The following is a 26,858-nucleotide window of genomic DNA, read 5'->3' on the forward strand; positions in this document are numbered from 1 at the left end:
GCAGGCAGACTTAGGGCAAACGGGGATTTATTGGGAGGACGAGGACTCGGGAACATGGCACGCCGACTAACATCAATGACAGACAACGCTAACAGGTAAGACCAGGACTTAAAACCAGACAAGACTAATCAAAGTAAGCAGATACAGCAGGGTACAATCAAGGAAATGCACGTGGGAAGGCAGGGGGCGTGGCACACACGAGGAGCGGACGAGCCGGGCATGACAGAGCCCCCCCCCAAAGGCGCGCTGCACCGGGCGCGCCCAGGAGGAGGCGACGAACGGGACGAGGGGACCAAGACCTGAAAAACAAAACCCAAAACCAAGAACAAAAGACCGGGAACTAAACAGAGAGACAGAACAGGCACAAAGACAGGACCAGGGACAAAACCTGACAGAGGACGGGGAACACGGACCGACAGAGAAAGAGAGGGGACACAGAAGGAACAGGCGGGACACAAGGGCCAGGAGTGAACGGAGGGCACAGAGGAGGACGGGCAGCAAAGACAGGAGGAACAGAGCCGGAGGGAGCAGAGAGAGGTGGGACAAAGGGAGGAGCGAAGGGAGACAAGGAGGGGGAACAGAGGGGAGCCCGAGGGAGCCCCAGCGGGCGACGGGAGGCAGCCGGAGGGGCCGCAGGCGGCCGGGAGGCCGGAGCCGGAGGGGACCCCGGAGGGGCCGAGGAGACAGGGCGAGGGACCCGCGGAGGGGCCAGGGAGGGAGCAGGAGGGAGCACCGGGGAAGGGGACGAGGGAGTAGGAAGGGGCCAGGGCGAAGGCCCGGAGGAGGGGGGAGCCGCAGCAGGCGGCGACGTCCGGGAAAGGGCCGGAGGTAAGGGCCCCGCAGGCGACCGAGGAGCCGCCGTCGGGGAACCCCCAGGCGACCGACCAGGACCCAGAGAGGGGAGCGAGGCAGGGCGACGAGGCACCGGAGAGGGACCTGCAGGCGACAGCCGACCCGGAGGGCCAGGACCCGCAGGCGCCAACCGAGCCCCAGCGCAGGCGAGGGAGGGCGAGCCAGGGGGCAGGGCGGGCGGGACCCCAGCCCTGCGTCTGTGTCCCCTTCCCCTGCGGGACACAGACAGGCCGACCCTAGTTCGGGGTCGATGTCGCCGGGGCGAGGGACAAGGGGTTACGAGTTCTGTCCCCGAGGGGTCCCATTCCAGCTCCTCCACCTCCGAAGAGGGAGGAGCCAAGATGGAGTTGTCCAGGACCACCTCGGGGACTAGGACAGGGACTGGAGCTGCTGCAGGCGGAGGGGGCGCCTCTGGAGCTGCTGCAGGCGGAGGGGGCGCCTCTGGAGCTGCTGCAGGCGGAGGGGGCGCCTCTGGAGCTGCTGCAGGCGGAGGGGGCGCCTCTGGAGCTGCTGCAGGCGGAGGGGGCGCCTCTGGAGCTGCTGCATGCCGCCGGGGCGCCGGGACAGGAACACGGTCAGGCCGCCGGGGGGGCGCCTGCCCGGGAACTGGAGCGCGGTCAGGAACTGGAGCGCGGTCAGGAACTGGAGCGCGGTCAGGAACTGGAGCGCGGTCAGGAACTGGAGCGCGGTCAGGAACTGGAGCGCGGTCAGGAACTGGAGGTGGCTGCAGTGGGGGCGCCGGCCCGGGAGCTGCAGCAGGCGACTGCAGTGGGGGCGCCGGCCCGGGAGCTGCAGCACGGTCAGGAACTGGAGGTGACTGCAGTGGGGGCGCCTGCCCTGGAGCTGCAGCAGGCGGCTGCAGAGGGGGCGCCTGCCCGGGAACTGCAGCAGGCAGCGAAGGCGGCTGCGCAGGCGGCGGCCGCACGGGAGCGGGGTCCGCCGGCAACGGCGGCCGCACGGGAGCGGGGTCCGCCGGAAACGGCGGCCGCACGGGAGCGGGGTCCGCCGGAAACGGCGGCCGCACGGGAGCGGGGTCCGCCGGCAGCAACGGAGGGAGGTCCTCCGTACTGGCGATCGCCGTTCTCCTCCGTCTCCCTCGCTGGCGCCTGGCGGTTGCGGGAGGCGGCGCGATGTCCGTGAAAACGGACGGTGGAAGAATCGGCTCCGGCTCCGGGTAAGGGTAGAGGAAGGGCTCCTCGTCCTCATCCTCACTGGAGAGCCAGTACTTCCACACGGGATCGGGGTAGTGTGTGGTCAGCTTCCTGGCTGGAGGTAGAGCGGGTACTTCCCTCTCATTCTCCTCCGAAGCGATCCATAGCCGGGAGAGCGAACAGGCTCCCAGGCGGATCGTCTCCTCCGGTCCTCTCCTTCTCCGGGGGCCTTTCCTTTTGTGGTCTGTCATTCTGTCACGATATCCGTCGGCGGTAGCGGCGCACGGGTAAGGTGATGAGCGGAGAGGCAAGCAAGCAGGCAGACTTAGGGCAAACGGGGATTTATTGGGAGGACGAGGACTCGGGAACATGGCACGCCGACTAACATCAATGACAGACAACGCTAACAGGTAAGACCAGGACTTAAAACCAGACAAGACTAATCAAAGTAAGCAGATACAGCAGGGTACAATCAAGGAAATGCACGTGGGAAGGCAGGGGGCGTGGCACACACGAGGAGCGGACGAGCCGGGCATGACACTAAGGGAATGCTTACATTCATTAGGAAGACATTACATACCTACAGACAGACTAGCGGGAGAAAGGACCCAGTTTCCAAGGTAGCAGCCCCCCCCCCCCCCCCCTATCTTTCTCACGGAAACCACCGTAAAAATGCAAAACTGTCAGACATACGGGCAGGACAGCAGTTAATTGCCGGTGACAGGCTCAGGCGCAACACCAAATTACATTCGTGCATGCGGAGCGTCTCCTGATGATGGGTCTGCGACATGATTGGGTGGGCGATTACGAGATGGGGGGGGTGACATCCTAGCAGGCAGGGCTGAAAAAGGCTTCATCATCCGTTAGCCAGCAGCGTACTGCTCTCCCTCCATCATGGCAACGAATGACCGGGAGAATTACACAGGCCGGAATATCCTCTGTGGAAAAGAATTTGGCGATTTCAATATCAAATGAAGCTGTTTAAATGGACCTTTAGGATCGAAAGTTGTGTGGCTTCGGCGACCATGTGACAAGGGGAAGGGAGGTCGGGCGGTGCCAGGACAAGGCTGCCTATCGGCTGGTGACGTGCGCCACCTTCCAGCCACTGGACCAATGCCGCCCCCCCCCACCCCACCAAGTAATCACACTGAGACTGAAGCTCATACATAACCCCCAACATGAAGCTGACGGACGGCACAGGACGCCCAGAAGCCCCAGCTGCCAGCCAACTATTTCAGCCATTACATACAAGAGTGGGCGGCATGGTGGTGCAGTGGTTCGCACTGGGGGCGGCATGGTGGTGCAGTGGTTCGCACTGGGGGCGGCATGGTGGTGCAGTGGTTCGCACTGTTGCTTCACACCTCTGGGACCCGGGTTCAAGTCTCCGCCTGGGTTACATGTGTGTGGAGTTTGCATGTTCTCCCCATGTCTTCGTGGGGTTTCCTCCGGGTACTCCAGTTTCCCCCCACAGTCTAAAAACATGCTGAGGCTAAATGGACTTGCTAAATTGCCCGTAGGTGTGCATGTGCGAGTGAATGGTGTGTGAGTGTGCCCTGCGATGGGCTGGCCCCCCATCCTGGGTTCTTCCCTGCCTCGTGCCCATTGCTTCCAGAATAAGTTCCGGACCCCCTGCGACCCAGAAGGATAAGTGGTTTGGAAAATGGATGGATGGATGGATGGACATACAAGAGTCTCCTATATTAGTGTCATAACATGGCCACACTAAAGTGACCCTTAATAGCTGGGGGGGGGGGGGGGGGGGAGTTACTGACCTTTCATCATGCTTGTTATCCAGCCAGTGGCATAAGCTTCTTATGAGGGGCTCCAGTGTGAGATTTTTGTTGGGGGGGAACCTACTTCATTTATAGACATGTGCACACACGCAAACAAATGTGCCAGACCCCTCCTACCCCAAGAACAAAGAGAATGTGTTTCTCAGTCATGCCATCTGATTAATAAAGTTCTATCTATCTATCTATAAGTCAATGCATTTCGTTCCTCATTTGAGATTTTTTCCCAAACTAATTCTGCCACGCGATTCAATACCAGGCTCACCACGGTGCCATTTTCACAATGGTGCAATTTACGCTTAGAATGCAACTCATACTGGTAACAGTGCCGGTTGGTCAGCAAGGTGCTATAAGAAGTCACACAATGGGTAATAGTGAAAGAGGGAACTTCCCTCCATGGGGCATGCGCACAATGACGATGACGAAATGTCCCCACAATGTGATAACCTGTTCTGATCTTCCTAGGACCATTTTTCTGGTTTCGGGAAAGTCTTAAAAAAAAAATTTTAAATCTGTAATCAAGAAAATTAAAAATGCCTAAGGCCTTGTATTTTGCTTGGCTACTTCTGGTTAAGTTTATGGCTGGATATGGGATTAAGGTTCTCATAGCTGGGATTAGCATTTTTCCCATAGAAATGAATGTATCTTTGTGGAGACTGTCCAAACATGGATGCATGCCTCTGTGTGTGTGTGTGTGTGTGTGTGTGTGTGGGGGGGGGGGTGATAGAATCTCTCATCTGATGCTGGACTCTAATGAAGCCTTATTTGAATGAGTCTTCGCCAGAAAAAGATTAAGAGAAAATGAAAAAACAGAAACGACCTCTTCTCAGTATTAGGAAGGCCACACGAGAGCGCTCATGAGCCCCGCCATCACTGGAACAAATAATCCCCCTTTCAAACCAACATGCATAGCCTGGTTTTCTGCGCGGTTTGTGAGCAGCAGCGACTCCTCCCTTTTCGCCTAAAATCCTGCACAGGCGCACGGACACACGCTGCGTCTCCATATTACACCCCGACGGGGTGCACACTCACTGAAACACATTCAGGTGGAGGATTCGTGCAACGCCCCGGCACACCGACAGGTGGCGACGAAGAGGCCGTATCGTTCTTTCTGGGTTGGCACAGGCTCCTAAACTTTGGAAGGAGACTTGCATTCCTGACACAACACGGGCTTCAGACTCACACCTCCATCTGCCGATGAGAGCTACTCATCCCAAGGCCCAGCTGGTCTCCACTGAGAGACAACTTAAGGTCAGAAAGGGGGGCTAATGGATCTGCTAAAGCAGTCAATAGGGCCGCGGATATAAAATAAACAGCGCCATAGAGAAAGCAGACACGCGCGCGCGCGCACACACACACACACAAAATCAATACATGGCATTTTCCTGTGAGGTCTCGGAATGAGTAAGATAAGGACACAGATATAGAATGCTACCTGTCCAACACAGACTTGGTGGTTTGTTGATTGCTTTGGTTACGTACAGGAACGGGAAACTTATTTGGAATATTCGCAGCTCTGTTCTAAACTTATTTTAATCTTCAAAGAACAGCAAGGTTTAATGGACTGCAGTTTACATTCACCCATCCGTTCTAACTGAGCAGATCTCCGATTTACGTCTTGGCATATGATAGGCTAGAAGAATCACACCATTTTTAAAGATAAGATTTGCCATATTTCATCGAAATATTTCAATATAGTTTACATTATAAGACCTACAGTACACATTAGTACACAGATCACAGATACACAGATCATTCAAATTAACAGTTACCACCGTGCGCGACAAGTATCATGAAGAAGATGTCTGAAATCGGTAACCCGGGGCACCTGGTGCGTTTTTCAGCACCGACGATCAGAATGAAAAGTCTTCAGCTCTCAATCACTTCAAACGAAGATTAAGACCCTTTCAGTTGAGCTGGAATGATTTTGATGGAACGAAGAGAAGCTGTGATCCATATCAGAGTGGAGTAACAGCAGTCTCCCGTCATACACATTGGGTTTCCATTCATGCCACATAACAGCAACAACCTAACATCTAATATGCATCTTATTTCCTGCGGGAATATTAGAAACACTAGGAAAATTGCATTTATTTTTGATTATTTAAAATGGCCTAACGCGAAGCCCACTAAATTTCTGTCGTGGTATGGGTCACGTATCACACTGTAAATAATCGACAGCCAACTCTGACACCTTGTGAACTTATTTTTAAGCTCCTTTGTTTAAATTAATGTTTTGCCTAAAACTGCATTCATCAGCCCGGCACATCCATGCCCGAAGCTCTGCGAGACAATTTACCAAACAAATTATAACCCTGCCAGTGCACTTCATTTGTGGGATTGAATCAGCGTCCGCTCGAACATCAGCGGTCCGCAGTGGGCGCATCTGAAAGGCGGAAAAAAATCGTGAAACGTGTGGCACCGTATTGCTGCCGCTACCCCGGCGTGCTGGAGCTCACGGAGAGGCGTCGAGTCCGCTTCAAACGAGACTGAATTGGAATTTTAACATGGAATAACTGAACAGCGTACCTTGCTTTTCTGTGAAGATGTCAAACTAGTATTATGAATTTTAAAAGAGATTTAACATTCAGCATATTTCATCTGAGTGCTTACAATTGCAAAACAATTCACCCGAGGCAATGATTAATACTGCTTAGGTATTTTAATTCCTGCGCTTCATCAGAACTCACATGCACAAGGAATTTGCTTGAGTTTTTAAAAACACAATGTATGCAATTCGTACTTAGCAAACATTTAACTGTTACTCCTGTAACTATGCTTTATTGAATATGCAACACACACTGAATCCCACTCAGATTCTCCAACACTCAGATTGCTTGCTTCAGTCCACATTCAACTAGTTGGAATACAGCAATGAAGAGTCGCCTGGCTTACCATTCTGAGCTCCTGCGTTCGGTCCTTCATGGCGTCTAACAACGAATCCCCTTAAGATAGATGCTTCTCCGCGTCTCCGCTCAGGTTTCACGGTCTGTTTCAGTCTTTTTGAAATGAGCAGCAGCTAGGAACGCGAGCGCGCACGTGGGGGGGGGGGTGTATTGGCTGCGTGAACGCGCACCGTTCACATTCACCGAGAAAGCGCCCCCCCCCCCCGGGTGCCATCTCTAACGTGTTGCACGTGTTAAAGGTGAGACAAGGCCATCACTTAATTGTGAAACTACCGATAAAAAAACCTCCGTCAGCTTATTTCTCAGCGTCATATCAAAACGACTCTCAGTTGTCGAATTTGACGCCCTGCATTATGATACATATGTTCCCAAGGTTGACTAATGGCGGAGATCAATCCCATTGATGTAGAATACGTCTTTACAACTCGGTGTAATTGGCTGTCAGCTAAACAGGTTGTAGAACATAATGCCTAACTGCACTACGCTTGCTGGAAGACTTACTTTGGCTGGTCCGAGGGCGACCTCTTCCGGTCATTACCGCATTTACATGTGTGAGGGATTGCTTTTCGTATTATTCAGAACCACTGTTAATGACCCGCTACACACTCTTTGTCAAAAGACTCGTAATGAGTAAATGTATCATAATTACATGCATAAGCAGGCACACTGGATACATTTTACTCAATGCACAATAGATCTGTTAAATGATATACATTTTATTATTTTGTATCAAAAGAAACAAAAATCGTTCCTTTTTGTAAACATATAATATTGTTCACCCTTGCTCACCACCTAAGCGAAACGTTATAAAAGTCAAATCGACTCAATGTCACCTGCTGATAGGCTTGGTGATGGTGGTTCTCCCATTTTTATCAAATTGTATGAGCAGTCTGATAGTTTTGCAAGCCACCTGGTTTTCACATATGTCCAAAGATGTAATACTAAGTTAAAGTTCAGGCTTGATTTGATCAAGAATCCTTTCCCTAGAGAGGAGATGTGCACTGATACAGTGTGTTGGCAGACAATTTACCAAACAAATTATAACCCTGCCCTTTTACTTCATTTGTTGTAAACTTATTTTAATCTTCAAAGAGCAGCAAGGTTTAATGGTCTGAATGGACTAGTGTGGGTCCCCCCCCCCTCAGAGTCTGGAGTGCCAATACTGCCTGTATAAGTTGGAGGACCTTCGCATGGGGCTGCGGATGTAGGTTAATAATGAAGCAATTGTAGTTTCCTTGCTCAAGGCCCCAATGGTACACGCTAAATAATTTGGGTCAACTTAAAAAAAAAAAAGATTTAAACAATTTGCAGGCGTTTAAGTTTTTCCAGTTTCAATTACCGAGTAAACCAAATGAGTATTTTAACATTAGACTAAGTTAAAGATTTAAGTACAGTCAACACGATTTGCCTTTACTTCTACAAATCTAATTAAGTTAAAACAACTTATATCACTACAACTGTTGAAAGGATATAACGTTTTCATTACTTGAAGTTTGCTGTTTTATTTCACGGCCACACCAGGTAATGTATTTCTGGTACCGCGAAGTGTTGGTTTCCTATGCTTATAAACAGAGACATGGGAGCCGAAAAACTACACAGCCCGCTCTCGGGCAGAAGCGAAGTGTTTTTATTGTGTTCTCAGTAGGACGAAAGGAAATCCATAATCCCTCTCCCAATGCAATTCACAAACATGGGGAGGTCTGATGCTGAATGGTAAAGTACACTGTGGGTAATTTATATGACGCTAAAAACATGAAAGGATCGGACAGGGTTCACGTAAGACATGGGCAAACACATACATGACAACGTGGAAACGCAACAAATATTAATATTGTCAAAGAGGGAGCTGCATACACAGTGTCCCAGCATGCTCAGCACATCTCCCGGTCGTTACAATATTATTGGGCTGGACGATGTGCTATATTAAAATAATTCTTACATTGATAGTCAGTTACATTAACATCGGGCTTTTTTTCTTACTTTGAATTATCTACGGAAATTATAAATCAATGGAAAAGGGAAAGTACCGAAAGTATCAAAAACGGTAGAAAAGAGCCAAAGGCTTCTGCGCAGATGAAACTCACTACTTAGAATTTTTCAGATGTTAAGGGAGGGCAAAACATTTTGTTCAAAATACATATATAACTAAGCTGACAGAGCATTCTTTATTTTTAATTTTGATTAACTTATCAAATTAAATTGTTAACCAAGATGGTTAGATGTTACAAACGTAAAGTTTTATGTTGAGAAACATCTTTATTTTAAGTGTTGCTTACAACCCCCTCGAACCATTTTTAGAGTGTACTTTGTGGTCTGTGCTGTTCTTAAAAGTGTTCTCCAAAGTTCAAAGGCATGCACCTATATTTCGCCTGTCTTGCTTCAAAAAATAATAATTTAAAAAAAGCATAGTTTATGTGAAGACCGATACCTGTCAGAAAGTTTTTGGTAAAGCTTAAAGACGGATATCCCCCAGCACAGAGAGTGCCCCCCAAATAAAGTTAAATCACAATGTGATGCATCGTAGGACAAATCACAAAACTTGAACTGCAGATACGTCCAGATCTCGGCACTTGCTTTTCTTCAAATACTTATCTTTAAGAAGGGAGAGACACCTGAAAAACAGGATAAATCTGATACTATTAGAACGCTCAAAGCCGTTTTTAACCATCACAATCTTTTTGTCAGAGGGAGGAAAAGGCACCCGAGGGTTCTTCCAGCCGGGAGGTACGACGGCCCTCTTTGTCAATCTTGGTCTTTCTGTCTGGTCAGAGCAAGCAAGAGTATCCCTGCTCAGGCCGTGGGACTAGACCTGGGTTCATCTTCCCACATACAGTCGCGTTTTGTTGCATTTTACCTGCTAGTAGGCTACTGTACCAACGTCATGTCCAAGCTTATTTGCACCCCACGGGACAATTTATTTAAGTAAATGAGAGGATACATATAGATGGAAAGGAGAAAGAAGACGATGGATATTACAATACTACTCACTTATTCATACGATTAAATAAAACGATCCTCATATTTCCTCGTTGCTGTGGTCCGGACTGTTTGTTTGCACATCATTTGTCCACAGTGTAGCGCGTTCCGGCTAAATCCCGCCCTATACCAGATCTCTTCTCTGATTGGTCTTTTCGTGAACCTCGGAAGTTATTGTGTTTTGGTTTTTAGTTCCTCCGCCGAACATGGCGGAGTTTGGTCGCAAGTTGGGGAAAAGTGCTTTGACTTTTAAATATGCGCCTGGTCGATCATGTCAGTTTCCGAGAGTTGGAGGAAATCGGGGAAGTAGGGCGGTTAGTGCGGCACCAACACTCGGATCGCACAAATACGCGCCGGCATGTGGAGGGCGTAAATGTCAAGCTGCCCGGACCGCCGGGGCCACTCAAGGAAGTGCGGCGCAATCCAGCCTCTATGCACCGCAAGACTGTTTGCAGTTATACACCGCAAAAGCCGGCTGTTTATTTTCGATTGGGAGGGGTCCATTTGCTAATATAGCGGGGTTTTCAACCTCGTTGTTGAGTGGCATTAGTGTGGTACTTTCATTCGATGGTCCGGTGGATCAGCTCAGCACTTTAGCAGAAGGGATTTGTGGTGGACTGCAAGGGAAAATAATGCGGTTCGATCAAAAAATACCACCATTTGAAATGTGCAAAAGGAATGGATCGGGAAGAAACGCGCCACCTGCCGGAGAAGCAGACCCAGTACACACCTATTATCTGGGCTGCCCGTACCTGCCGAGTAAAATTCCGTCACTGAATCAGACTTGGGATCTTGTTTGGAAAAGGAGAGACTGTCTGACCAGTCTGCTTGGAAGAAGCCAGCAGCAGACGAGATCCATATGCACATTGCGGAATCTGAGTGCGAAGGAACTGAAAACGAATGTTTCCCTGCGGCCTTGGGTCAGGGTGGGTTCGGCTTCCCGTGATAGCAGCAGCTCTGCTCTTCTTCTCCACAGAAATAAAACGGCCTACTATGACATCCTGCAGGTGTCTCCGAGTGCCACGCAGGCTCAGATAAAGACAGCTTACTATAAGCAGTCTTTTATTTATCACCCTGACAGGAACAGCGGCAGCGAGGCGGCTGCGGAGCGCTTCACTGAAATCAGCGAGGCGTACAGCATCTTGGGGAGCATCGCTTTGCGGAGGAAATACGACCGCGGTATTCTGACCCGGGCCGACTTGCAGGGTTCAGGGACTCCCTCAGCGGAGGAAGCGCGGGCTCCAAAAGCCACGGCCACGCCCCACGGAAAGGCTCGGTACTCTTCAGTCACGGGTGCTGGCAGGAAGCCTGTCTTCGACTTCGACGCCTTTTACCAGTCTCACTACGGCGACCAGCTCCGGAGAGAGAGGGAGAACCGCTGGAGGAGGGAACAACTGCAAAGGCGACAGAAGGAGGGCTTCAGGAAGTGGAGGCTGGGCAAGCTAATGGAGCTGTCTGTAGCTGTGCTGCTAGCCCTGGGGATGGGCATCATCATCAGCATACACACCGGACACTAATCCTCTCCCTGTTGTCTTTGAGACCCTGAATGCAGGCAGTAAATTAAAGGTTCAGCTGTCAGATTTCACACATCTTTTTGGTTTAATTTATGGGTTGGGTGTAAACAGGCATGTATAGAGTATATATTAAGATAAAATATTTCCCCTAACATCCTCATGTTTACTTGATTGTGCCAGATATGATTCATTATTATTTATTCATATTTATTCATATTCCGATTTCTCAATCAGAGCAGGTCACAAGGTGTTGGACATCTTGGCTGGGTTGTTTTTACAGCAGGACACACACACAGACTCAGTCATACACAGTTGGCAACTTGGAGACACCTGTTAGCCTAAAGGTACATCTTCAAATCAGATTTTTATTAACAACATTCAACATCCACAATGCGGTGTTTTGCACAATGTAATTTCTGTGTTTCTGGTTGGTATGGTGTAGGTGGCCAGGTAGAGATGAAATATGTAAAGAACATGTTAACTACACAGCAGTAGGCTGCCACCCCTACCAGCATTCACTGTACTGACAGTGCTTTGGCTGATCCATTGCAGCTGACATGTTAAGTCAGGGTACTGCAGCACTGGGAGGAAGCCTGTAAGCACAAGAATCACATGCCTTCATTTTACAGAGAAAGGAAGCAAATCAGGGGCACAGTTAGGCCTGTTTTAGGGCTGAAATGTTCTGTAGTCCCCCAAATAAATGCGTATTTATCGGCTTAAGTCATGAAAAGTTTGCCATCAGCCCTCTCAGTAAAGACTCAGGCCCCTCTATCCACTCATCCCTAACTACGCCCCTGCTGTAAATGGATTAATATTTCAAAGAAATAAAGTATTGCCATTGAGTCTGGTTTGGTTATTATTCATTGCACCCTAGTGAGTTTTTTTTACGCCTATCGTTGCTGAGAGGTACATTATATTGCCAGAAGTATTGGGACACCCCTCCAAATCATCGACTTCAGGTAATCCAATGACTTCCATAGTCACAGATATATAAAATGAAGTACCTAGGCTTGCAGACTGCTTCTATAGAAATGGGTCGCTCTCAGAAGCTCAGTGAATTCAAGCGTGGTACCGTGATAGGCAGAGCAATAAGTCCGTTCTTTACATGTCCTTGCTACTAAATATTCCACAGTAAAGTGTTAGTGGTATTATAACAAAGCGGGAGCAACTGGGAACAATAACTCGGCCAACAACAACTACTGAGGCACACGGTGTGCAGAAGTCGCCAACTGTCTGCAGTGTGAATGGCTACAGACCTCCAAATTTCATGTGGCCTTCAGATTAGCTCATGAACAGTACGTAGAGAACTTCATGGAATGAGTTTCCAAGCAGCTGCATCCAAGAATTATATCACCAAGTGCAATGCAGAGTATGGGATGCAGTGGTGTACAGCACACTGCCACTGGACTCTAGAGCAGTGGAGACATGTTCTCTGGAGTGACGAACTACACTTCTCTGTCTGGCAAACCAGTGGATGAGTCTGGGCTGGCGGTTGCCAGGAGAATGGTAGTTCCTGACTGCATTTTGCCAAGTGTAAAGTTTGGTGGAGGGGAGATTATGGTGTGGGGTTGTTTTTCAGGGGTTGAGCTTGACCCCTTAGTTCCTGTGAAAGGAACTCTTAATGCTGCAGCATTCAAAGCCATTTTGGACGATTTCATGCTCCCAACTTTGTATGAACGGTTTTGGGACGTCACCTTTCTGTTCCATAAGGATATGGATGAGCGAGTCTGGTGTAGAGGAACTTGACTGGCCCGCACAGAGCCCTGACCTCAACCTGACAGAACACCTTTGGGATGAATTAGAGCGGAGACTGCAAGCCAGGTCTTCTCATCCAACATCCGTGCCTGACCTCACAAATGCTCTCCTGGAAGAATGGTCAAAAATTCCCATAAACTCCTAAACCTTGTGGAGAGGCTTCCGAGATGTGCTGAAGCTGTTATAGCTGCAAAGGGTGGGCTAACTCCATATTAAAGCCTATGTATTAAGAATGGGATGTCATTAAAGTTCATGTGTGTGTAAAGGAAGGTGTCCCAATAAATTTGGCAATATTGTATGTCTAGGATTATAAAACTGAACGCATCAATTGTGCAATCCTCCAGACGTTCACCTAGCAGCCTCTAGATGCCGCTATACTCAAACGTTCTGAAAAGTGCCGCTGACGTTTCAGTCTGCCGAGTTTCAACCGAAACCCAATATAATAAAACAATCTTACCCGTGACTCTAGCCCTAAAAACGGCCCCTCTTCAGCCAAAGGAAAAAAAAACAGACAAAGGTGTTGATTATTTAATTAAATTGGTTTTAAAAAGTAATAAGGTTTTATTCACAGTATTATAAAGCCGTACATAAGATACTTTGTAGAAAAGTGTGCAGCCTCTGTGAAAGATACATTTCAGTATGAAAAACATTCTTTTTAAAAATACGCTGACGACAGTGCTAAAGAAATTACGTTCTTCCACGGAACGTGGCTGTCGTTGTGTGAGCCAGATTACGGCATTTGTATTACGAACTGAACAGATGCAAGCAGAACATGGCATAATTGATAAATAAATATTCTTAAAAAGATATTTCAGATTGGCACATTCTCTCACAGTCCAGTGGGGGACTGTGAGATAATGGTAGCGTTACATCCCGCATTCCTGAAGTGCTCACATAACCCGATATTAAAACAGTGTGCTTGATTCTGACATTTATGCTGCCATCTGGTTTCCATTCAAGTTCACCCAGAGTTTCATTTGGACAGGAAGATAGGGATGGATATCAGCCTGGCCATCTAACATGTGCTACATGAGTGGCCATGTGATGTGATGTCATCAGATCACATGATCTCCATAGTCTGTGCTGACAGTCCTCTTAGGTGTGAATAGTAAACAACAGTAATAAATGTTAGTAATAATTTGTTCTACTTTTTTAAAGCATAACGTTTACTAACATTTTCCTGTTTTAAGTTACTTTGACAGATTCAGTACATTCTTCCTCTGAGTATAAACAGCTTTCACTGCCACGAGAATGCATTGTAATTAATAAATCAGTGATTAGGCAAATTTAACCAGCACAAGCTGAATGTGAAGCAATCGGAATTATTTCCATATGATTTTCCAGACTGCATCCGCTTTCCCTGGCCCCCGAAGGGTCTGCAATCGCGTCACATCTGCCCCATCACACAGGAAATGGATGTAATGGCTTCAGGGTCCCTGCTGTTTACGAGACTCCCCAGCCTGCAGCCGCCCCTCAGATAAATCAGACTGGGGCGGCGTCAAATGGTCCGTCAGTTTTTGCTGCCTAAAGACAAGATTTTCTCTTTGTACTTCCTGGTGGATCAGCTCAATATGTCATGCCTGGGGCTTAATAGAAGGAATACTGGTTTTCCACGGCTCTGGTCCTCTGCCCGCCGTCATTCTCATGGTACTCCTCTGGGGCAGCACCATAGGGCTCCAGCAGCCTCTCTGAGCTGCTGCTCCGGCTGCGCAGGCCCGACATTCTGCCCGACTCGTGCCTGGTGTAGGTGGGCGGGGCTCCAGGGGACGCAGGCCTGTTGGCAGGCGGGTACCCAGGGGATTGATGGGTGGGCTGCTGAGAGTCACTCTGGCAGCTGAAATCCCTGGGTGGGGCATGGTGCTGGACCACACCCACGTCTGCAGACAGACAGTCTCAATTAGTGGATGTGAAGGGGACGGGAACGTGCAGCCCCTCTGCTGGCAGGATTCGGTATTGCAGACTAATTTACAGTCTTCTGTCAGTAGCTGGATTGTTGGCTAGTTAAGAGGGGGGGGCAGCCAATGGGACCAGGTGCAGAACCCACCACTTTGACTATATGATGCGTAACAAGTAACAATATGCTTAGTGCATCTGTGTATAAAATCAGCTCATATTTCTGCCTGTGAGGCAAAGCTATTTTTCTGGATAGTATCCATCCATATATTTGCTCAGGAAAAAGAAAATACAATTTAACATTAGAATATATGCAAATTAACATCCATCCATTTTCCAAACCGCTTATCCTATTGGGTCGCGGGGGGTCCGGAGCCTATCCCGGAAGCAATGGGCACGAGGCAGGGAACAACCCAGGATGGGGGGCCAGCCCATCGCAGGACACACTCACACACAATTCACTCACACATGCACACCTATGGGCAATTTAGCAACTCCAATTAGCCTCAGCGTGTCTTTGGACTGTGGGGGGAAACTGGAGTACCCGGAGGAAACCCCACGACGACATGGGGAGAACATCACTGGCAGCTCATTTAATTAATTAGCTTAATCAGTTAACTAAATGCCATATTGATTAGCCAAACACAGTATGCTTGTAGTCGAGTCAACGAATACACTGGTGTATTGGATGGTTGCTAGAAATACTGGGTGGCTTTCGGAGAGGAAACGGCTAAGCTGGCATATTCTGACAGACATAAAGTCATAGTTTTACATCAACATGAAGATCATTTAAACATGATTTTCTTTGACTACTTACCATTTTTGCACAGTTCTGTATGCGACTTCTGTATGCGATTTGAACGTAACTAGCCATGAAGTGCATTTAATGCAGCGACAGGGAATGCAGTGGTGTGAGAGCCAAAGCAGGGAGTCAGTGTCACTTTACAGTGTAGTATGGGGATGATACAGTGTAGTATGGGGATGATACAGTGTAGTATGAGGATGATACAGTGTAGTATGGGGATGATACAGTGTAGTATGAGGATGATACAGTGTAGTATGAGGATAATACAGTGTAGTATGAGGATGATACAGTGTAGTATGGGGATGATACAGTGTAGTATGAGGATGATACAGTGTAGTATGAGGATAATACAGTGTAGTATGAGGGATCAGTGACCCAGAGACTGCATGAGGAAAAGGATGCAGCAGAGAGGGAAGTATGTTTTGTGGGCAGGGCTCCTTTTAGAAGACAAGAGAGGCCTTTTTCACACCAGCCCAAACACAGTGCCCTTGTCCTGCTAACTAACCCCCCCCCCCATGTACACACACTCAGTGGCAGTCAGGGGTGACAGGATTTGCATGCTGGAGAATGTCTGTGTGAACTCAGACACACACACACACACGGCAGAGCAGAGCATGACCATACAAACATGACCTTACATACCATATATAAGCTGCGTATGTTTTTATGTTTATACCAGGGAGGAGAGTGAACGCCCCCTCTGTGAGTGTTGGGGGGGGGGGGGGGTGCACAGAGGACCCACTGTGTGCTAGAGCACCAGGGTTGAAGGTCTGAGTTGGTCAGTATGCAAAACACTCCCGGTGTATCAATGCGAGCAGGCAGCTTTGCCAGCAATGGAGATCATTCATCCAGTGGACATGTGGGACTGGTGTGTGTGTATGTGTGTGTGGGGGGGGGGGGGCACACTGCTAGGGGTATTGCCTTTCTGTGTCTCTCCCTCCCCGTGACAGAATTAATCAGCGTGGTGATATCCTGCCATGACACATGCTGTGTAATGCTGTATGACACGTGACTTTCAATGTGCTGCATCACACGACATTTGCTTTCCCCTCAAAGTGTGCGAGCGGTGGCTGTACTTGCCAGGGGGGGGGGCGTGGGACTTGGACGTAGCAGCGCAGCGTGATGTCGGCCGTCCCCCCCGACTCCAAAGGGATAGGGTGGGTGTGGAAGTGGCGGAGCATGTCACACACCGTCTGGAACCAGAGGTGGTGCACGTGGCACTGGCCACTGTCATTCACTGAGAGCCGGAGATGCTGGTGGGGGGGGGGGGGTCACAGAGACTGGAGTTATAGGTGGGAACCAGCACTGGTGTATTCAGCATCGCAGCATTTCGTAACAACCAAAACGGTATGACATGCTGAAAACAAAATGCAAATTACGCAGGATCCCGTTCATCATCTAATGATCCAGGATCAGACAGACAGTGACGGATCCCAGCCTGCGGACACATTGTCTCACTTCCCCGCCTATAGACTCAGTGTGTCGGATTCCGGCATGTGGACACAGTGTGTTGGATCTCAGTATGTGGACACAGCAAACTTTTCACCAACATTATGAGTAGTCTTGTGTAGTCCCTTTGCTGTATACCCTAAACGAGGGCATGTTGTGGGAACAATTAGAGGGCTATTTCTGTGGATTTTCCTGATAACATTCTTGAATTCCCTGATAGAATCCCTCACTCCACCCACCTTGGCCTTGCCCTGGAAGTTGAAGGTCAGGACGTATTCCCCTGGGCGTGTCTCGCTCTGGCGGATCACGAACAGGCCATGGCTTCGTGCCCCGCCCACCAGGATGAGCTGAGCTGCTCGCATCCGTGTCAGAGTGCCATGGAACCATGGGTAGCCGGCCAGGCTGGTGTCTGCCTTCACTGCCCCTGCACTGTGTCCCCCTAGGATGGGATCAAGAGTTAAAGCATCAAAACATGCCTTTTTTCCCCATTTCGGACCTGTTGCCTGCAGCTCCAGATACAACCTGCAGGGGTGGTGGGCGTTTGACACTCCAGTGACTCCAGAAAGCACTCCAGGGGTACATGGGGGTGAAACTGTGTGAAGCGGATGCGGGGGGTGCTGTAGAGGTCAGCTGCCGTGGAGCAAGGACCCTCAGGGGCTCGGTGTACCTCTGAACACAGGAAAAACCATCAAAGCAATCAAAAATGGATCTGCAGCCTGATACACTGCATAGAAAAACCCTTGAGAAATGGTGATCTTAATCTGTGATTTCCGTAGCCTCGTGGTTATCACGCAGAAAAGTCCTTGACATGAGAGCGAGTGGAAACACAGTTGCATGTATATGTGACAAATAAAACTCGAAATTGATATGCGTACGTGTGAGCATCCCAGGCCACCTTCATGAGACAGGCTCCAAATCATCACATCACATGTGACAAAACTTTTTTTTTTTTTTTTAAATGGATGGACATACCGTTTTGGTTGTTGCGAGACGCTGAATGCAGTTGTGCTGCGGTTCCCACCCATAACCCCGGTCTCTGTGACCCCCCCAGGATCTACCACATGCTCCGTCACTTCCACACCCACCCACATCCCCATCAGGCATCCAGAACACGCCCATGTGTAAATGGAATTAACCTCCGGCTTATCGAGTTTACCGCTTCGCCAGCAGATGGCGATGGCGAGGAAGGGGGTCCTAAAGGATCACCAAGGAGTGTTGGGTAAGATCTTACCTTCTGACAGAGGTTCACAGCTGCAGGAGGTGGGCAGAGGGGAGTCTCTAAGCGGCTGGCCGTGGGGGTGTGAGGTCAGCTCAATATCATCACCACTGTCCCTGTGACACATACGGCATCAGGAACCAAGACAGGTCTCCCCAAGGCCCCCTGGTATACAGACAGGTACCCATGTCCCCGCTTACCCCGGCTCCATGCAGTCCTGAAGATCCGCCACCCAGGAGTTCTTCTGAAGGGAGTCGATGGTCTCCAGAATATACTCGGTACCATTTTCCACCTACCAGAGGAAGATCACACTGCTAGTTAGCTCCAGATTCCTAAGCAGATGTTCCTGTTGAGTCTTGGACCAGTAACAGATGTTCCACCGTTTCATCTTCCCACTCCTGCTGGATGCTCCTGACGTCAATATGGCTATTTCTGTCCATACTAAAAACCTACCTGTACGATATAAGGACTCCAACAGTGTGATATGGGGAAAAACATGGCAGGCCATCAGCTATACGGCAGGCCTAAATAACCAGTCTCAACCTGTCCCAACCGGTCGGATCCAGGTGTGGATTCCTGGCCTCTGGTCTATGTGTGGTTTGCATAGAACCACATCAGGGGTCATGTTTGTGATAAAACAGGGTGACGTGCAGAGCGCACCTTCAGGACAAAAGTGTTGTCCTTGTCGGGCATCTCTAAGGGCATGGTAGTCCTGACCTCCATGACAGATGACAAGGGGATGTTGACTTTGGGCTTGGAGGACTGAGAAAGAAACACACAAGGTGGAAAACCAGATCCTGTTATCTTTCATGACACTCTGATACTCAAATCTGTTTTGTCACTGTAAAATACTAAGCATTTTCGGCAACTGTTAAATTCAGGTACTGTGTGTGGGTTAAAAAAATTAACTTTGTTACACTTCATACAGGTGTGTGACTGAGTTTAGCATTAGCTTGCTTTGTAACAGTGTCTCTGAAGTTCACCACGGTGCAGTTCCGGGACCCGTGCTACCTTGGGCGGCACATAGAACTCCAGGATGAATCGCTCGCCCTCGGACCGTGGAAACGCCCTCCTCAGCAGCAGCCGGCATTTCTGCCAATGGGAGGCGCAAGTGGCGTCGTCAGCCACCGTGTAGCGCAGCGCCCCCTCTCTCTGGACCTCCGGGGGCTCTGTCCGTTGGCCTTGCAGTCCCCGAGGAAAGCGCAGCCCCTGGCCGTCCTCGTTGGCCCTGTGTCCGCAGCCGGGTTCCGGTGAGGCTCGCCGCTGCCAGATGTCCCGCACGCTATCCACCACACACAGGCTTATTTTGCGCAGGGAGAGGCCCTTCCCAATCTGGTCTCCGGCCGACACGTCCTCCGAGCTGCGTGACTGGCCCAGTGCCCACGCCTTGGGCACAAGCGGCTTGGCCCTGGCGTTGGGTTTTCCCAGTCCCCCGTCCATGCTGTCCAGGGACTCGTTGGATGTGTCCGCATCCTTACGCTGCTGCCACAGCTTGTGGGCACGGGGCGGTGGGCAGCTGTGGAGACTGGCGAAGGGCACCATGCCATACCTGGGGGCACCAAGCGAACCGGGGCTGCGGCTGTGGCTAAGCACGGTCGAAAAGCAGTCAAGGAAATGGCGGGCAAAGTGCTGGGAGAAGGCGGCGTGGGCACCGGGATAGTCATAGCAGGGATTCTCGCTCACAAAGCGCCGGAACTTTCTGGCGAAGTCGGAGGCTGTGGCACGGGCATGGAGCTCGCAAAACTCCTTCCAGTCAGGCAGCGGGCATGAGGGCAGGTCTGGGTCGCTGGGGGGGGTGTCCCCATTCATCACTGCTCCATTCCACTACTAGAGGGAGCTTGCTGTCAGGGAAAGGGCAGGCCAGTATGACACACAAAAAAATTATAAATAATAATAAATAAAATCATATAAACCAGCTGCCCTGGGGCTGTTTTTTATAACCTGGTACAATATGGCATTTCTATCCCAATCTTATTCCAAACCTTCGACAAGCCGCATTGTGTCTGGGAAAATCCCTCTTTGTGACCCACGGTGCGAGAAACATTGCCTCTATTATAGCTTTAGAATGCTCCACCATGAATGCAGCTGTGTTCGGGTGGGCCGGTCTGAGCCTAGCCCCACCCGGTACAAACACGGAGGCCAGAGAGCGCTGATCGTGTCGGTTACGGTCTGGCCTACGAGGGCTGGATGCCGATACAGACCCCGGGAGAGTCAGCAAGCCGGGCCAGCTGGCCGGGGGCTGCGGCCAGATAGACGAGGCCGACCAGGCCGGAGAGGCTCAGGCGCACAAAACTCGGCGAATCACAGGTGTCACTCCAGCACTGATGATGCCGCTCATCCAGCACCAACGGTCAGCCAACCAGGGCGCGGGTCGGCAGGGCGGGACACACCTGTGATCCCTGCGTTCCCTCTAACAACTCATGACTACAGAAAGATGCTGGTTTGACGTGTCCTTCCCACACGCCAGGCTTCCGAGAATTTTCCACTGCCACGCAGACTCCCCATAAACCCGGAGCGACCTCCTCTGCCGGGAGCCGCAAGGCTGCCAGCTCAGCCTATGGCATATGGCCACCCTGGTGGACTGAAGCAAAAACACTAAAAGATTCATGAGAAAATAGGAGAAACCATAGTGCAGGCAGGCGGGCAGTCACACAGGTGGCGCGAAACTGACCTTGGATAAACAATTAAAGATTATGGTCCACAGTCTTCCATCCATCCATTCATCCATCCATCCATCTCCTATAACCACTGATAACTATGGAGCGTATCTCAGGAAGCACAGGGTATGAGGCAGGGGACATGTACACTAATTAGAATTTTAAAATCTCTTGAAGGTGCCCGTTTAGCTCAGGCTGACCAGCACAAACAAGTCAGTTCCTCATGTTTGACCAAGGATGGATCATCATACCACCCCCCCCCCCCCCACCCCCCCCGGATCACGGCGATTTGGAAAACGAAGCTGCATCCAGCTGGCTTATGACAGAACTACATCCTGGGATTTCTAGTTCTGCTTTAAACCTTCTTCAACAAGACATAACTGGGTGAGGAGAGGAATATTAGCTAAAACGTCCTTTGATATCATAATTAAACGTATGGAGGGTCCATAAGAATCTGTGCATCTGTGGAAAAAGCTCTGTTTCCACCTATGTGTGGCTGGGATCTCAGGCACAGCATCAAAGGTCGCTCAGGGGACCCCTGGGGGGAGGTGAAATGGTGAGGGGGGGGGTGGTTACCCTGCATCACTGTATGTGCGGAGAACCTGTCCAGGTTGGGGAAGCCGTCTGCTGCGCCCGTGGTCACTCTCCACGCCTCGTTGGCCGTCTCCCTCCCCAGCAAAATGCTCCTAATTCAGCCGCCAGCTTCCCGCAGACGTGATGTGGCCACGGAGCCCGGCAGGCGATGGCGAGTTACCGAGGGCGACCGTCGATTAGTGTGTGGAAAACGGGGCAGAGCGAATGAACGGCAGACAGACAAACCGAAGATGGGTAACGCAAGGCTGTCCCTCCAAACCCTGCTCCGGTCAAGCAACGGCCCTAGGAGCCACATGTTAGCATGCATTCACAGCAGTTTGCAGAAAACAGGAATCCCCACATGACCAAGCTACTATTTAAATAAAGACATTAAGCCTTACATTCTGTATGTTCAGCAGAAAACAGGCAAACGTTTCTCAATAAGGCTCAGAATCCATAAAAAAAAGAGGAAGTGAGTCTTCACAAATCTCCATGACCGGAAATGAATCGACAAGGTCCCGGAATTCCAGAGTGAACTCCGTGGGCGTGCTGCTTCCATTCCCAGCCCTCGCCGACTTTCACAGGCCTGATCCGAGCCGGACAGGCATCGCCAGTGCTGGCTATCACACCTGGGGATTTCCTTCTAAATTAAACTATCAGTCTCCCCAAGATTTCTGGCTGGCCTTCACCCCAACCCTATGCAGCACTGACCCAGGCTCAGCACAGTCTGGAATCTTCTGTAGTTGGTTTGCTGTGTCAGAATCTGGAAGCTGCTTCTTTAAGTGGCACTTGTACGACCGTCACCCTGTCTCAGTACACAGATGGGCCAGGAGAACCGGCGTGCAGAGATTGCGCCATCGGGGTCTGCGTTTCCGCAGCACTGTGCTGGTCAGGTTCTGCTCAGAACAAAACCAACACGCCTGTTTTGGGGGAAAGTGATGTGCCCTTTAATGAAAAGTCTATCCAAATCATCATTAAAAAAAAAAATACTCTTACGAAGCGTTTCAGTGTCGTTGCTGTGCTCTGAGGTTTAATCCTGACTTCAGCTCCTAACAGGTCAACCTAAAGGACAAACACATCCCTGTGAAGAGCTCAGTCAGACAGGGGGGGGGTCGAATGGGACTGGAACCTCGCAATGCCAGCCGAAAGGGGGATTCTCACTGGATTAACACGTGAGGCAATGGATGCCCAACTGAACCCAGCAGATGGCTCACGGTAAAGAGGACTTCCTGGGCTCGTCATTCCCAAAAAGCCACCGTTCCGACTGGGAAGAGCCGGGCGGCCGGTGGTCACAGCTGAGGCTCCCGCGTTCTCGCTGGAGTTGGGGGTGGGGGGTCAAATAATTGCTCTTTTAGGCCAGCTGGTAAAACAATCAAGCCTGTGTAAACCAACTCCGGCCAGGCGGAGAAATGCAGGGGGACAATGAGCTGAGAGGGGGTCCTTGCCACGGCCCCCGGACGCACTGGGCCCTCAGCCACACTCAATCCTTCCCTTTGAGACCACAGGCAGGAAGAGGAAAACATTTCCATTAGCTGCCTGGTGCCTGCTGCCTGAGCTGTTCCCAATGAAATGACACTTTGTACAACAGAGGGAGCCCCAGGCCATGCAAACGGCCACAGGGGGGCGCCGTAACATCAGCCAGGTGGGGGAGTCAATCACTTTCGGGGCTGATGTCAAGGTTAACGAGGCAACTTCACTTTTTAAGCATTTTGTGTAACAGCACAGCTCACTGAAGCACACTGGTGGTGAACTGGAGGACAAGTCTGAAATTATATGGGAGCTGAGCGGGTTGAACATTAGTGAAGCACACAAGATGGGTGGAGAGAGGGCAGCCCACTGTGCATCACCCCCCCCAAGCAGAGACACTTTTCTGAGGTGTATGTGGTCGCAGAAACCCAAAACGGCTGAGGTCATCTGACTCGCTTGGGCAGACGGGCTAACGTGTGCCCACGCACGCCCACACAGAGATGCTCCGCTTCCCCATGAGCAGAAAGACAGACCCACAAGTACGTTAGCACATTATATTATATATTGGGGGGCACTTTTTGGGACTAATAATGACTGCAATAAAACTCTCCAATGTATGTATTCAAGAGAAACAAAGAATATGAAAAGAATACGTCCACCCAGAGAACAGTATCATAACCTGATCGGATCAGGATTACTGTTACATCAATATAGACCGATGGGTGAGTGTAAAATAAAAGGAGCGTGAGTCTGCTGTTACACTCTCCATAAGCTTAATAAAATGAAGATAATACACACATAGACAGACAAGTGCAGAAAACAGCCGGTTTTCAGTAGGGACCGCGGCGAGATGAAAGAGCGCCGAAACTGGCACCCGGCTGATCTGGCCAGACGACCCGGTCCGATCCATTCCAACGCATCGCAGTCTCTCATCCAACCAACTGCCTTGTGCATATGGCAACTGAAGCCGAAGAGATATAGACATGGCTCAGGAGTATCCAGCCACTTCTCGTGCCCGGCAGAGAGGTAAGGGACGTCCTACAGCAGGACGCCGTGCACCTCTGAGGACGCTGTGCAGCTTCTGCTGCTTTGGGTCTCCGGAGACGCACAGCATCCCACTTCCCTCGGGCGTCCCACTAGCAAATCTCCGCTGGGATAACTAGTGACTTCCACCCACGTTTAACCTCATTTGCACGTTTTAAACAGATCTGTACGGACTACATTCGCACTGGGGCCATTATTTATGTTACTTCTAGCGGTGTAACTTTAAAAGGAGCGAGACGAGAAATAGGTTTGAGGTTAGTATTAGTGCGTACAGTCCTAGGAAAAAGCATCCGGTTTTAGTTTCCAAATTACATATTGCGGAACAGAAGCTGTTTTTACTGTAAGCAGAAAAGGAACAAACACGAAGAATCACCTATACAATCTATAATTGTAAAGTATTATAAATGAGGCATCGTTTTAATATATGGTCGACTGTTCCGTTTGCGAAGTAACGCGCTGAAACTCGTATACTGTTACTTGCGGGTTTTGCCAGATAAAGACGAAATCCCTCTTGTTCATCGCGATTAAGGGTATTTCATGCCAAGGTCGAGCTGGGCGGTGTATAAGGCGCTGTACCCCACTAGCGTCTCCCCATCATTAAACAAGTGGACCTGTGTCACTTCTTTGAAGAAGCACACAGACACGCATGCATGCCCAGCATATCACTCTCGAATGAGCACGATTGGGCACCAGAGCGCATTGGTGAGTAACAGGACGCTACACCCCCACAAAAACTCTATGGACGCGTCTGAAAACTCCTGTATGTCGTTAACATTTACCGATATATAAAACGGATTTTGACTGGGACGAACAGTACCTTACAGGAGAAACCAAGGGCTGTACTTACCTTAGGAAGTGTCCCTCATTGCATGGAGTTTTCCTTAAATATGGGAAATTCGAGTGCTTATTTTCATACCGATTTTACACCTTGTCGCATGTGGGGTTGGAAATTCTTGGATGTCGAGCCACTACATCTTTCCCATGCTTCCGTCCTGCGCACACTGATCCGTGGGCTTTGGAGGAACATTCACTCTTACACACACACGCTCATGATTTGTGTGTGTGTGTGTGTGTGTGCGTGTGTGTGTGTGTGTGTGGGGGGGGGGGGGTCTGTCACTGTCATCTGTTTAGTGCACGTTGGCGCTTAAAGGAGACGCGTAGCATTTTTCCAGTCACCAGCCATGCGCGCATATGAAAGCTTCCCAGGCTAAAGACTGCGATATAAAACGGTGCTGGAAAACGGGTGCAAAGCTCCTGGTAATAAGCATGAATTAGAAGCCCAGTTAAAAGGGAGAGCATCTGCCTTTCTTCCTTCCTTCGGGTGGTGGGAGTTTACTACAATCGTGGACTGATCTCCCACTAAGGATTTTAAACTCGGCTTTATCCGCGTTCGCTTTGCGTTTCTTGTCGCTCCACAAACCTCGAAGCTCCTTCTGCGCACCAGATCCGTCTGGAGAAGAAGAGGCATTTCCCACGGAAATGCTGTAATTACTGACGCACGACTTCTCCTCCCTAAGTTAAATATTCAAAAAGTCCCAACCCAAGCCGCTCTTAACCACGGGCTGCATCTAATTTTGAAAACTTTGCGGTAAACATACAACTTCTGAAAGTGGGCTCTCGAAGCTGCTGTTTGTCATGCTTCACTACAACTGTGAAGTAGGGCTACAACTTAAGCTCGGACTCGATGTAAGGCTGTAGTGCAGTAAATATTAAACACCCACCCATCTAAACGCTAAACCAACAGAGAAATTTATTGCACAATTTCTTGGCTTCATTGCTATGGTGTGGAGGGTGCTTTGTGACAATTTTCTATAAATAATTATGTCATTTAAATGTTTATTAAAATCATAATAATTGAAATGATCATTTAAATGATTTTTTTTTTATAAACAGGTCTTTTAAATGATCATTTAAATGATAAAGCATCATTTAAAATCCGGTTGATACAAATGTGGTTATCCTAAAGTTTGAGGAGTTTATTTAAGATTTTGTGAAGTTTGGAAGCTTGTGTAATACACATTTCCCTTCTTCTATTAGAATGGGGACAATAACTTAACTATTATTATCTTATTTATGATTCGGGGAAGTTAGGATGTATAAACAGACCCGCGACGGATCAGACTAAATGCGGTTATAAATGACAATTCAATCAACGAGGCGAGATCGATCTGGTGTGACTTAATTTGCAATGTAACCATTCAGATGTTACATGTTGTTTAGAGCCCGCCCACTAAGTTTGACTGGTGACTTTGACAGATGATTTTAATGACTAATTAATTGTTGCTATGATTTAAATGGTGATTTAAACGATAATTTAATTATTTAAATGACATGTATTTATTGAATATTGTAACAACACCTTCCATACATTGCTTTAAACACAGGCTAATTCATTCTGGGCTGCAGTTGTGGAATCAGACAATGAAAAATAATATTCGGAATTAACCTCCACCTTTGGTGTCATGCAGTTTTAAAGGGGCTTGAAGTAAATACCGTAAGACAGAGTTTGATATTGGGAGGGGGGACACACCTTAATAATTTATATACAAAGGTCTGTTTATTTGGGGAATGAATTAAGTGAAATTAACTTTTGGGGGGTCTACATGTCTCCCCCAGTTCCCACACCCTGACAGAAGTAAGACCTTAGCAAATGTATCAGCAAAGCTTAAGTCGACCGTTGCAGTTTAACCGAAACCGAAAATATCTTGTGCAGCCTTTGAGGCTCTAGAGCGCATATTAGGTATCAATAAATACTTCTGAGAGGAGAAATAAATAAACCCATGTGAGCGAGACGAGCGGAAGCGAGCGGC

The 26,858-nt window shown here is 49.3% G+C and overlaps 3 protein-coding genes and 1 long non-coding RNA gene across 8 annotated transcripts in view; 1 reads left to right on the forward strand and 3 right to left on the reverse strand.

The window, feature by feature from the left end:
* Nucleotides 1-7,110, reverse strand: part of LOC125712429 (syntaxin-1A-like) — a 36,309-nt gene extending 29,199 nt beyond the window's left edge. Inside the window, exon 1 of one of the 5 annotated variants that reach the window (XR_007383300.1) lies at nucleotides 6,689-7,105. Coding sequence is in view for 4 of the 5 variants with exons in the window: in XM_048982461.1 (XP_048838418.1) it covers nucleotides 6,689-6,718 (30 nt within the window). In the remaining variant the exon portion in view is untranslated. Of the gene's footprint in view, nucleotides 1-6,688 lie in introns of all 5 variants that reach the window. The other 4 variants (XM_048982461.1, XM_048982465.1, XM_048982464.1 and 1 more) reach the window with 4 other exon arrangements.
* A 1,193-nt stretch (nucleotides 7,111-8,303) lies between these two features.
* Nucleotides 8,304-9,779, reverse strand: LOC125712430 (uncharacterized). Its single transcript, XR_007383301.1, has 2 exons — nucleotides 9,688-9,779; nucleotides 8,304-9,311 (listed from the first exon to the last, which is right to left on the reverse strand). It is a non-coding gene; the product is annotated as an uncharacterized LOC125712430 (long non-coding RNA).
* A 77-nt stretch (nucleotides 9,780-9,856) lies between these two features.
* LOC125712423 (dnaJ homolog subfamily C member 30, mitochondrial-like) lies at nucleotides 9,857-12,031 on the forward strand. The gene is made up of 2 exons (XM_048982456.1): nucleotides 9,857-10,601; nucleotides 10,757-12,031. Exons 1-2 carry the CDS (start codon nucleotides 10,576-10,578, stop codon nucleotides 11,190-11,192), a joined length of 462 nt encoding a protein of 153 aa, XP_048838413.1. The 5' UTR covers nucleotides 9,857-10,575; the 3' UTR covers nucleotides 11,193-12,031.
* Nucleotides 12,032-13,464: 1,433 nt separating this feature from the next.
* Nucleotides 13,465-25,515, reverse strand: LOC125712098 (SH2B adapter protein 2-like). The gene is made up of 8 exons (XM_048981744.1): nucleotides 24,896-25,515; nucleotides 19,319-20,148; nucleotides 18,968-19,069; nucleotides 18,508-18,599; nucleotides 18,323-18,423; nucleotides 17,614-17,760; nucleotides 17,331-17,530; nucleotides 13,465-16,895 (listed from the first exon to the last, which is right to left on the reverse strand). The coding sequence occupies exons 2-8, from the start codon at nucleotides 20,114-20,116 to the stop codon at nucleotides 16,671-16,673; spliced, it is 1,665 nt and encodes a 554-aa protein (XP_048837701.1). The 5' UTR covers nucleotides 20,117-20,148; nucleotides 24,896-25,515; the 3' UTR covers nucleotides 13,465-16,670.
* Between the last annotated feature and the right edge of the window lie 1,343 nt (nucleotides 25,516-26,858).

This window comes from Brienomyrus brachyistius, chromosome 17 (genome assembly GCF_023856365.1).
Source record: "Brienomyrus brachyistius isolate T26 chromosome 17, BBRACH_0.4, whole genome shotgun sequence".
NCBI classification, from domain to species: Eukaryota; Metazoa; Chordata; class Actinopteri; order Osteoglossiformes; family Mormyridae; genus Brienomyrus; species Brienomyrus brachyistius.